We start from the raw sequence: 13,335 nt of genomic DNA on the forward strand, positions 1-13,335 counted from the left end.
TCAATAATAGGGAGAAATAGGAGAAGAATGAGGGGGTATGTGAGAACTCTGTACTTTCTGATTAGTTTTTTTGTAAACCTACAACTGCTCAGAGAATAAAGCCTACTAAAAATAGTTTGTAAAAGAAGGCAGAAGATTTGCCTGTTTCCACCTTTCTCTCCTTGATGTGTTGCTCTCTTGTAATGTCTCATTTTCTCCCCAAGTCTTTAGAGCCATGCAAAGCTTCTCCCAGATTTGTGGAGACAGCTCACTAAATTCTATGTGGATGATCTCTGATGGCTCCTCAGACGTAGAGTCCCCCGTTCAACATTATCCAAATACATGGTCCTGAAGCACATTTGTGCCTTTTCCCTACATCTCCTTATTTATTTTCTCATGGCATAACTCTGAAAGTAATACCCTAGAGATTACAACTTCACATGGTAAACTATGCAAAATATCAATTAGCTCAACAGTACTTCTGGAAGATGAAAGGACATCCTTTTGGTTAGGCCAGGTTATCCGAAGCAGTAGATGGATTACTTGTTAGTAACCCTGTTTTCAGCACTACCTTGTTTTCCTCCACTCTTTCCTAAACATGTGTTTAATTGTTATATCACTTCCTCTAAACACTGTTTTTCTTATTGCTCAGATACCTGAGAATTCAATGCAAATTCCTTTATTTTTCATCATTTTAATGCACTCTAAAGTGTCAAGTATGAAGTGTGGATGACAAAGAAATAGAAAAAAAATCTCTACCTTATGACTCATCGGCACCTCTAACTCACACTCTGTGATGTTCCTGTGATAGAAAAAATAGATTTTCCTGATGCCACTTCCCTAAGGTTTCTTTCATTAAGGACCACTTAATTCCGAGACAGCCTATTCTATATATTCACCAGACAGAGGCTTTCACTCTCCCCTTGAATGTCAGCATCTCATCCCACCACCATCAGACCAGTTTTTCTAGGTTGCAATAACAGGCAGGAAAGAATGTGGGTTTGTGTTGCTCTACAGCACTCAACCTCAGTCCTGATCGGGGCTTCTATTATTTTGCAAACCAGGTAGCCATCTATAATTTGCATAATGAGGGACCTGAGTTACCGCAGTCCATTAAGATATTAAAGTTTCACAAAACCACCTGAGCATTTCACTTTTTGATGCAATCAATAAGCTCTTAATGAATTTTGAACAGGGTTACATACGCTAAGAAAGAAGGGTAGGGAAACAAGATAGAAACTTTCGTTTTTAAAAATGTAGTTAGGGGCACCTTGCTGTCGTGGTGGGTTAAACGTCTCTTAATCTCCGCTCAGGCCATGATCTTACACTTCTTGAGTTCAAGCCCCAGATCGGTCTGCACTGATGGTGTGGAGGCTGACCTGGATTCTGTCTCTCCTTCTCTCTGCCCGTCCCCTGCTGTGTTCACTTCCTTTCTCTCACAAAAGAAAGAAACTTAATTTTTAAAAAGAATTTAAATGATCATCTAGTAAGCATAATTAATGAATACATAAAAACAATTCTGTGAAAACAATTAAGTTGGAAAGCAGTGGTCACAAGACCACTTTCAAGAATCTAACATTTCAGATTCTTGAGAAAGCCCTTGAAACACAGCACAAAATGAGGTATAAAAATTTCTATTTATATAATTCACCCTGAATTTGCTGTTCAAAATATTTTTATGGTCTGTGCTCCACACTGTCTACATCAAAGTGTCTAAGCAATAAAAAAAGATGAGCCTATAATAAAACCACCTCTCTTCCTTGATTTGTTTGGTTTTTCACGGTGCCACTTGTCTGGAGAAGACTGATGAATGTGTTAAATCTGTAAAATTCCTCCTTGTGATGTCATTTTGGGGGGAACAAAAATCAAGAATGGAAGAAACCATTTTTTGAACATCTATCACATTTAGGGCACTGTGCTAGGCACTTTCCATTTACTACCAGTCAAAACTTTGCAAATGGCCTCTCACTTCAGAATTTCTGTCACTATGCTAAGGTGAGAAAACAAAATCAGAGAGTTTAACTAACTTGACCAGTAAGGTAGAGGCAGATTTAAATAGTGGTTTGTCTGATCCCAAAGCCCGTGTTCTTTCCATCCCCACAATGCTGCCTTTCTTATAATCTGATGGAGTATCTCGCACTGTATCAATTTGTAACTTCTAGTGCATTTACCAAACAAGTGATTTCAAGAAAGCTAATGCACATTACTGGACTTGTTCCAGGTCATAAAATTAAGTAGCCACTGTATTATATATTAGAATAATAAAAATAATAAAAGACGCCATTCACTGATCAGAGTTCTAACATATATCAAACACTCCACTAATATATTACATATGCTACCATATTTAATTAAAATTCAGAAAACCTCTACGTAATACATATTTAGCCATATTGAAGATGACATAATTTAATAACATAGATAAAATATAGCATTGTGATCCATGTTACTCTGTATTGACTTTTACGCCCACATTGTCCACTCTATCTCCTATCTCCATATCTATTTAATGAGCAAACTATGCCACGTTCCAAATTAAGCACAGCTGAAGTGCAAAACACTTTTATTAGGATAATGCCACTTTCATGTTACTACTACCTGGAATGACGTCCCTCCCTCCTTTGTTATTTAATGAATGGTAGAATTAGGATTAATATTTTTCCATATGCACTACAGAATAGTTTATATTAGGACAAGTACATGAAAGAAAAGAATAATCCTTATTTTTATTTTATAGTGAAAAAGTAGGGAATTATTTTACACACAACTAACAGTGTAAAGGACACAGTGATTGTTGTTAACAGTATTGCCTTGCACTGGATCAACTTAGTTCAAAAGTGTTTAACGTGAGAAGTGATTTCCTTGAGAGAAAACTCACACTGATAAATATCTTAATCCCCTGAGTTCTAAACAATGGTTAGTGTGTACCTTTTTCTTGGATTTCAGTGTAATTTCATTAGTATAAAAATTAACTCAATTTGGGACTATATCAAAATTAAAATCTTTTGCAGAGTGAAGGAAATCATCGATAAAATGAAAAGCCAACTTACTGAATGGGAAAAGATATCTGCAAATGATAGATCTGATAAGAAGTTAATATCCAAAATATATAACGAACTCACATAACTCAACACCAGAAAAAAAATATTGATTAAAACGGGCAGAGCACCTGAATAAATATTTTTCCAAAGAAGACATGCCAAGATGGTAAACAGACACAAGATGCTCAAAATTACTAATCATCAAGGAAATGTAAGCAAAACTACAATAAGATATGATTTTATACCTGTCAGAATAGTTAAAATCAAAAAGGCAAGAAATAATTAATGCGCATTGGTGATAATGTGGGGGAAAAAAGGAGCCCTCACGCACTGTTGGTGGAAATGTAAATTGGTATAGCCACTGTGGAAAACAGTATGAAGATTCTTCAAAAAATTAAAAATAGAACTCCCATATGATCCAGCAATTCCACTACTGGGTAAATGCCCAGAAGAAAGGAAATGAAAACATCAATTCAAAAGATATATGGACCCTATATTAATGCAGCATTATCTACAATACCCCAAGTATGGAAGCCACCAAGTGTCTATGAATAAAGAAGGCATACACACACACACACACACACACACACACACACAGCACAGCACACACAATAGACTATTACTCAGTCACAAAAAAGGATGAGATCCTGCCATTTGTCAAAACACAGATGGACCTAGACAGTAACATACTAAGTAAAATAAGTCAGACAGAAAATGACAGACACCATATGATTTTACTTCTATTCGAAATCTAAATAACAAAAACAAATAAATAGACAAAACTTAGAAAGCAGAAACAGATCCATAAGTACAGAGAACAAACCAAAGGTTGCCAGAGGACAGGGGGCTGAGTGAAAGGATAAAATGGGGGAAGGAGAGTGGGAGATACAGGCTTCCACTTGTGGAATGAATAAATCACAGGAATACAAGGTACAGCATAGGAAATACAGTCGGTGGTATCTTAATGGGGTTGTATGGTACAGATGGGTGCTACACTTACGGTGTGCGTAGCCTAATGTACAAACCTGTTCCAATCACTATACTGTGCACCTGAAACCAATGTAACATGGTATATCAGCTATACATCAGTTAAAAGCAAGAAATACAGTTACTTCATTAAGACCTTTCTGAAAATATATCTGTGACAGAAGTTGATAAAAGTTGCAGGTGTTCACTGTTTTCTGTCCTATTCATGTTAAGTCGATGATATCTTACGCAACGTATTCACGTTCTTAATTTAGAAATGCCAGGTAAATATTATTGGTCATAATTACTACTGAAAAATTCCATATTCTAGAATATTGAAGAGTGAAAAACTAATATCAGTAATTATTTATCTTCCAATAATAAAGTGCTTTATCTGTGTTTATGAAATATGTTTTAATTATTCACACAAATACGTTACCTCTTAAATAAATCTGTCACAAAACTGTTAGATATTTAATTTTGTATTTTAATAAACATTTTTAGTATCATATTCTGAGGTTTTCACTATTAAAAAACAAGTGTAGTGATGTCAACACCCCTTGGTTATTTGACTTCATCAATATCATACCTTTTTCATTATCTTGTTTATTATTCAAATAAGTTTCTAACTCTACTACTCCAGTTAAAACATCCGTTCCCAAAACACTGAGAATTATCTTACAAATTCCCCATTTTATTCAATCATTTCTGAAATATTTCATAATTCTTTTCCAGTCTTCCAGAAATGTCTTATACTTTTTGCCATCATCCCCTTCATAAAACATCTTCTTCCATTTAGCACCTATTGCCATTTTCCTTGGACCTCTTGTGACCACACTGTCTTTCACCCTTCCACACGTCTCTCCTCAACAATGGCCCTTTCAATATCAATATTCCCTGTAAAGTGCCCTGGCCCCTCTTTTAAGTATTTCTTTTCTTTTAATCATCCCTCCAACTACCATGCTTTGAAATATTATACATTTATTGAGTTCCAAGTCTATGCTCTCAGCCTTTCTCCTAAACTGCCCATCCAGTCACTAGTTTTCCCATCAGATACATTCATTTGAATGGATTACTCCTCATGTTTGCTATATTGAAAGTAAACTGATATTCTTCTTCTCTAACCCCAGGAAATTGGCTCTTTCTTCTTTCATATCCTCTACCTCAAGGAACTAGGTGCAGATATGATGGCAATCTTGATGGAATGAATTCCTCCTCTCCTTGGCACAGCATTCCCTACAATCTAAAGCTGAGGTAACACTTCTGCAATGTGATCTCTAGCCCTCCTCTCCTCTCAGGCCTCTCAGGCCCTCTCCTTATTGACCTCCCAGCCTCTTCACTTATCTCTCTCCATTCTGGGAAAAGAATATGTCAGTCCTCTGCATAAAGCTGCCAATAGCTTCTACTTGCTTTTAGATTAAAACTCCAACATCTTTTACCAAAGTTTGAAGGTTTTCTTACAACCTGCCCGAATTCATCAAATTGGCATTCCTCCATTCATTCCCACCAAACATCCTACACTTGAGTTGCAGTGCAGTGCTTTCAAGACCTAAGAATGCTGGCATGCTTCTACTTTTATTTTCTTTCTTTGCTCTGCTTGAAATAGACTTCCACTCCTCCCAGAGTAAACAATCCAGTTCTCATCTTCCAAAACCCCCATCAATATTAACTCCTCCTTAAAACTTTCTACAGCCCCCTTTATCAGCTACACAACTTCCCTGTTTTCACAGTTTTGTTCATGACTATGGTACGCCATGTGCTGTTGTGTATTTACAGTATTGTTCAATTATGAATTTCTTGAGGGAAGGGATGTCAATATTCTAGTCAGCCTCTACCTCAGTGACTTCACATAACTGAGTCCTCGATAACTCTTTGTTGTGAGTTGACTTAATAAAACTTTCATATAATATATACCTTAGACTTTCCTATATTATACATTATATACCATACATCATGTATTATAAACCTATTTATTATGTATATGTATTATATATATACACACCTTAATAAACTATGGGTATATGTACATAGATGCGTTTATGGTATATGTATGTGCATATACATACATACATATGAAGCATGTTAAGGCACAAGAAGGCCCTTACATATCATTTTTTCTGATCAATGAATATTACAAACTCAGAAACCAAGAACCAAAGTCATTAAATGACTGTGCCAATGCTCTACAGCTTGTTAGTGATAAACACAGTGTTAAGAGTTCCTGTCCCAGCTGCTCAACCAGTGTACCTTTTACTACATCCCTGTAATTCAGGGATGTGACCAATAATTTAACTCCCTATTAGTAGCTGTACCAAGACCAAGAAACTCGAACAGACATCCTGCACAGTCTCACCTCACCTCATTTTCTCTCCCAATTCTCTTCCTATTTTCATCGACAAACACAATTCTTTCATCTCTACATTTTCATTTACAGTGTATCCCACTCCTTTAAATATTTCCTAATTCATCTGATAACAACTCTCAATTTCTTTAGAGATAATAGCAAAGCCTCCTTTCCCTCTTGAAAAAAAATAGAGGGAAAATTTTCCTCTCCAGTTTACTTCACTTTTTTTCCCCACCAAACCAAGGACCACCATAAAAGAGATGACATTATCACCCTCGTCGTACTAGCTTATATTTTCACATGCATATCATGCTGAAATTTATAGATTACTTTCTCATAACTCACTCATTTGCTCTTCGTAACACTATGAATAGTCAGAAGAAGGTATCACTGCATTTATATGCAGCTGAGAAAACGAGGGGTCAAAAGTTAAATGAACCTGCCAACATTCTTCTAACTAGCAAGAGCTGGCACTGGCAGTGGAACCAAGGTCTCCATATCCTTGCTCCTGAGAGGTTTCCACTATTTTAAATGGTTTATTGGTTTGTGTTCCCACCATGACATTTATGTTGACATATATTGGCACCTCAGATGCTGCACAGTGAATGTTGCCTAGATTCTAATTCTATCTGAATTACTGCTTGGGTTTTCTTACTTTAACAGCACAAATTTCAAGCAGGCAAGTACTATTTTGTCTAGTACTTACCTACTGGAGAAGTTCTTCCCAAACCTCCAAATAATACCATTTAATGGTAAATTATAGTTTGATTATTGGTTTTTGTTATGACCAAGCTTCAGAAAAGTAAAACCATGGCTTTAGCTAAATTAGAGAAGATCTTCAACTCTTTGCTTGAATGTGAAATAAATAAATATGATCTCATCTGCATCCACTAGTCAACAACTAATATTTAAACTCCAAATGGCAACAAGAGTGGCTAACACTGACATCCAAATGACTTTCCTAAAAGTGTGTGCTATTTCTTGCAACATTCTGAAGCAAATTAGGTACTTTGGCTTGAAATAAATTTCTGTTCAATCTTCTCCCCAAGTTGCCGGAGAGATGCAACTTCTTTAAAATTTCAGAATATTGGTGTAATTGTAGAGTAGACTAGCCTCTCTTTGCAGCTGGGGGCTACAGATAGTTGCCGCCAGGAAAGAGACCCAGTCTGTGTAACTTGTTTGCAATCCCATGACAAATACATCTTTTCCCTCCCTTCTACTGCATGCTTCTCTTAACGTTTAGGCATTGACAAGAAACTCTTAATTCACCCCTACCTCTAAGCAACAGGAATAATGTTTCCTACTTCATTTCTATACACATGCCAAGTTTCAGGTCTGCTAAAGAATTCTCAGCGTCCTTTAGAGGAGAAAAAAAGACACTGGAGAAAGGGGAGTTAATTCCTCACTTGGTATTGTTTTCCTGCTTGTCACTGTCCCACCAGGACCTCGAGTCAGCAGTTTGCCTGGAGCTTCTGAGGCACAGTTAGTTGCTGCTTTTGTTAGTTGGTTGAAAACAAAACAGAAGAATTCTCAAGGCAGGAAAAGTTTAAACCTAAACATCCTTACGACTGCACACTTGAAAAATCACGGCATTCACTCATTAAGAATTGATCTTTGCACCCTCTCCGTGAGCTCACTGGAGCCCCATCTGCCTTTGGCTGTTATAACTGCCCTCATCTGGCTTGTTTCCACGTGTCCCACATTTCACAAAGCTATACTTAACAAATTCAACTATACCCACACGTTTCATGGCACTGAGCAAATGCCTGAAGACAGAATGAAGACCGGGTGTGAGCTGCTTGCCTCTTCTTTGCCAGAAATATAGTTGAGGAACTCTCGGTAGAATGAAAGCCCAGAGGTTAAGAACGCACTTCATTATGAAAGCACCGTGTTGGGTGTCCTCATTAACTACAGAGCTGCGAGAGAAACACGATTCCCGTGGCTCTCTCATGCCTCTTAGTTGCTAGGTTGTTCTTCCCTAATAGCATCGGGCATGACCCAATTTGCTTCCTAGTACTCGTACTTTTCACCTTAGGATCCCGCTACACCGGGGCTCTCAAGATGCACCGGGGTCCCTCCTGAAGCCACAGCAGCTTTGTAATACGGACCCAGAGGTGGAGAGGAGAAGAAGGGAGAACTCTGTGCCACTTACCAGTCTTCCACAGATACGGAGTGGACGCCTCAGCCTGGCCGGGAGCCGCAGCCCCGCAGGCGCCCGGGCACAGCAGTAGCAGCAGCAGCAGTGGCGGCGGCAGCAGCGGCAGGACACCAGGGCGCGGGCCCGCGGCGCCTGGGCTCCGGGACGCGGAGCGCCTCGCTTGCAGCCCCATGCCGCCCGCAGCCGCTCCAGGGTCCGGATCCGGAACGCGGTCGGCAGGGAATTTTTCTGCGCCCTCACTCTGTCTTCCCAAGGACTACAGAAAGCAAAGCTCTTCCCTGCTATTGTTCGTTTCAGATGAAAAGGAGCGAAAGCGCGTTTAACACCGGGGAACAATAGCGTCCGCGGTGGCCGTGACTGCAGCCTCCGCTGCCGCTGGCGGGGATGCTGCTGCGGCTGCCATTCCGCGCAGAGTGGCAGGTCCTAGCGGCGAGGGAGGCAGCCGGCCGCAGGGGGCCCCAGCTGACTGAGCAGGTCCTGGAGGTCTGGGAGGCAGCGCAACCCCCTCTGCCAGCTGGAGAGAGGGGAGGGGGGCGTGAGCCGAAAAGGAGCGAGGGGGGGTGGGGGCTGGAGGCAGGAGGCGGCGAGAGCGCCAGGGCGAGAAAGGAAGGAGCGAAGGGGAGAGGGGGCACCCAGATCGAACACGCCCGCCCAGAGAACTCCTGTGCACATGGTGCGATGAAATATGTTTGGAAGGATACACCAATGAAAAGAATCATCACCCGACAGGCTTCAGCATGACAAATAACAGGCATTGAAATTCATCGGCATCCAAGGAGTCAAATGCTACATCTCGTGGCATGCTATTCTTAGTGTGTATTTACACAAAGCATCAGTGTGTATAATTTATTTTTAAGCGGTGGCTTCTGAATTACTTTATGTCGGAAGCCGTATTTATGATCAGATGTAAAAAACACAAACAGCAGAGTTGTTTACTTGCCATTGAAAAGCATTTGAACACTCTCTTAAATGTGTTTCGTTTTAACTTAATCTGTTCTCAACAGAAATACCAACAATACTGACCTGTGACAGACCAAAGTACATTGTGTTTTCAGTCTTTAAAACTGAATTAGTACTTAATAAGCATTCACAATGCTATCTAGTTACATTGATAAGGTTTTACAAACACCCATCTTAAAACCGTATTTCAAACACGCAGTGAATAAAAGTGCTATCCCCTTTATCTACTTCTGTCAAAAGTATGCCCCCTTTAAGTATCCACACAGCTCTAAGTAAAATGAAAGGGAAAACTGGGTTTCCACTATTTGGGTATCTCCAAATTAGGACATTCTTTACTTAAAAATCCCAGGCATTAATTTCTCTGAATCTTATTGTAGAAAAATGCTTCATAGTCTAAATAACCTAATGCTTTGGGGTCTTTTGTTCTGTGTTTATTTTCTTAAACCATACACAATGAAACAAAGTATATGAAGTCAGATAATGCTTTGCTCTTTCTTTCTTTCTTTCTTTCTTTCTTTCTTTCTTTCTTTCTTCCTTTCCCTCAATAATACCCTTTTATTAATTCATTTTCTAGTAAAGCTAAAATAATAAGGCATGTAGCCAATTAAAAAGTCAGCAAACAGAAAGCCAAAGAAAACTATCCACATCCGGTCAGCAATACTTGGCCAAATAAAATTTAAAAGGCAGGAAAACTACTCTTTATGACTTTACTCCAAAAACACTGCCAACTCCAGAGTTTAAAATGAGGAAACTACGGTTTCTGACAGAGGAAACCTTCCATAAAGCTCTCTTGGGACGCCTGCCGTTTTGCAGATCATTCCAGACACGGCCCTTGTGCATGCATTAGATTAAAAGCAGGTTTGATCAAATAATTCCCAGGTCCTGCCTGTTTAAGTATTCTGACATCAGAGGAAATTAGCAATGTTTAAGGTTGCAAATTTGCTCTTTGTTTACTTTCCACTCTGTTAGGCCTCTAAGAGGGAATTAAAAGCTCAGAGCAACCTAGCTCTGTGAGTCTGTGATTAGGAGAGATAAACTAGTGTGGATTACTATTCCTTCACTGGTTAAAAATAAATAAATAAACACACACACACACACACACACACACACACAGGCAACAATCAAAAGATTATAGGCTGATAAGGCATACAAAGGAAGCCTGATCCTAACAAATGTATGGTTCCCTAAAAGACCCTTGTTTCAACAGTTATACCAAAGAAGAAGATAGCTCCTGCTAATGCTTCCTTCATTCTGTCTTCTGAGAGCAAACTCTACAAAGTACCTCTCTACAATGGCACTGCTTTCCTATCCTGGCTGTGTTTATTTCTCAGCTACTGTTAGCACCTTGCAGGTTTATCCTGAATTCCTCCAACTCTGGCACAGGGAAGATGTTGAACTGGAAGTACTGTTTTAATAACGGTCCATTCTAAGCATTCTTAGGGAGTCCCAAACCAATTCACCAAGTAGAAACTCATTATACAACAGAAGACAGAGACTCTAAACAGTCAAGTTAGTACAATTTAATGTACAGGGTAATTAGTCCTACAAGAAGCCATTGGATGCTATACATAATAGCTTATGGTCAAAAGAAAAGTTAAGAATCTGATGTTTATATTTATCCATAATTATGTAATAATTACTCAACTGGTTAAGAGTTTAAACATTATAGCTACAACTTCAAACATTATACATATCACAGGAGTCAGGAACCACTTCTAAGTCAAAAATTTGCTGCCATTTAAAATACACAACTAGGATGAATATTCTGCAGAGTGTTTGAAAAGAGTTAAAAATTGTGTTTCCTCCTTTAATTTCAATTTATACAAGTCATACGGGTCACATCCAAACACACATACATGCCCAAACAGCAGCAAAAACATCTCTGGACAAGTTTAAAGAAACTGAGTCATGTAAGCATTTGTCTCACCACTAACATGTCTGTTCAATAACAATGCCATTATTGCACTTGAGGACAAAAATATATGGGTCTCTGAGGAGACAGATGTGATATATATATTCAGATACATGTTCCTTTGTGAAAGCTATCGTGTCCAGGAGGATAAATCCTATCAATAAAACTGATGGACGGCAAGACATAGCAATCTTTGTTTTCTAGAATATGATATAAATAATACACAAATGTTTAATGACATGATGTCAAAATTTAGTCGTGAGAAGTCTCAAGGATGCAGATTAAATTGACCATCTGTACAGCCTGCCACAAAGTAAATCGTTCATCATTTTTCATAAAGAACTGTTCGAGTATTAATGAGCCAAGGCTACCAAAATTCTCCAAACCAACGGATGAAAATGCAAAGCATATTTTTTTTCATATTTAGAAATGAGACAATTCTGAACCTATCACCCCTCAAGTGGTGTCCTTTCATCCGTCTTTATTATTTTTGTTGTCATTTCCAAACTCTTGATAGTGAGGACGTATACATATCTACACAGATAAGTGAAGGAATATACACAGTTATTCACTGATAGAGTGTTACAGGGAAGTACTGAAGAATGTCCATTTTGAAATAAAAACTTTAAATATTTTTTCCTACATAAAATGTTTCCGGACAGATTAAAAAAAAAAAAAAAATCACCCAAAGGAATTCTGTTTGTGTGGCCTCTAGGTGTCACACTTGACCAAGATTTGGGGTGGATAACATTTATTTTGGGCTTCTTTCAATTCCCTTCTTGCCACACCCACCAAAGCGATAGAAGATAAAACATTTCTAAAAACATTCTCTTTTTTACCTTTGTAATAAGAGATCACAGATTTTGCTTTCTTTCCCAATTCTGACTGTAACAATGATCTTCTATTTTCTTTCCAATTCCTTTTCTTTATAACATCTTTTGTCTTGTTTGGTGGTTGGTTGGTGATTACTTTGTTGGTGTTTAAGTGTGTGTGGTTGGGGGGGGGGGCTAATTCTAAATTCCAAATAGTTTTACAGAAAGCAAATGCCATCATTTCTCCATTTTACTCAAAACTCAACCTGTTTGGAAGCAATATGGATCTGCTGCAAATAATGAGACCCCGTGTTTTGAGTATCAGGTGCAAATGTACAATATTTTGGTTCACATCCTTCTAGTGATCCCATCCTAGGCCATGTATGAGCAATAGTCCTGGACACAAGGTAGTACCCAAATTGTTAACAACTTTCACCAGTGACTTAGGAGGATGTTTCTGGAGAGAACACCCTGGCCAATACAGTGATCCAGGCATTTGAAAATTAATTATCACCAGTTGTGTCAGTGTCCTACAGATGGATACTCAAAATGTATGAGCCTTTAACAAACAATTGAAAACTAAATATGAAGGTCAATAATCTTTAAAGAGAGACCATTGTCTCTTGTGGTAGAGGTAGAAAAAAGCCAAAGATCAAAGTGAACACAGTTAAGAGTGGACAACTGCAAAGATGGAATGATAAACGCAGGCAAGCTTATTACGTTAAGATCAGGGTTCTGTTTGGGAAAATCTGTAACTGGATATGTGGGACAAATCCATCTGGGTGGGTATCTTCAAGTTTTTGTCTCCAGAACCCCCTAAATTCCCAAAGCCTTCAGAGACAGCTGACCCCTCCCTATTAAGAGCTGGCACACCCTTCTCCCAGCAAGACTTTGTGTTCCTTGCTCCATAGGCTGATAACTAACTAGGGTTAAGCTGCTGCATTAAGTTAGCATAGGATATGCTGCTGGGCTTGTTAAGATTGTAAAAGGGCTACACGCAAAGGAACTGCAAGAATTAACTAGAATGTAATGGTAGGAGCCAGAAGAATATTCACAGAGCTAGATTTGGAGAGTGTTTGATTAGAGGCCAGAACGTGAGACAAGATAAGAGAGAGTTTATTAAACTTCCAGAAAACTCCACAGAGATGGAATTCAGAGATGGA

At 38.7% G+C, this 13,335-nt stretch overlaps 1 protein-coding gene across 2 annotated transcripts in view; it reads right to left on the reverse strand.

The window, feature by feature from the left end:
• The window catches only part of THSD7A (thrombospondin type 1 domain containing 7A), a 433,981-nt gene extending 425,306 nt beyond the window's left edge, over positions 1-8,675 (reverse strand). Inside the window, exon 1 of one of the 2 annotated variants that reach the window (XM_042918979.1) lies at positions 8,483-8,675. In XM_042918979.1, the coding sequence (XP_042774913.1) occupies positions 8,483-8,660 (178 nt within the window). In that variant the 5' untranslated portion in view covers positions 8,661-8,675. The remainder of the gene's footprint in view (positions 1-8,482) is intronic. The other variant, XM_042918974.1, reaches the window with a different exon arrangement.
• Between the last annotated feature and the right edge of the window lie 4,660 nt (positions 8,676-13,335).

This window comes from Panthera leo, chromosome A2, assembly GCF_018350215.1.
Source record: "Panthera leo isolate Ple1 chromosome A2, P.leo_Ple1_pat1.1, whole genome shotgun sequence".
In the NCBI taxonomy this organism is placed as follows: domain Eukaryota; kingdom Metazoa; phylum Chordata; class Mammalia; order Carnivora; family Felidae; genus Panthera; species Panthera leo.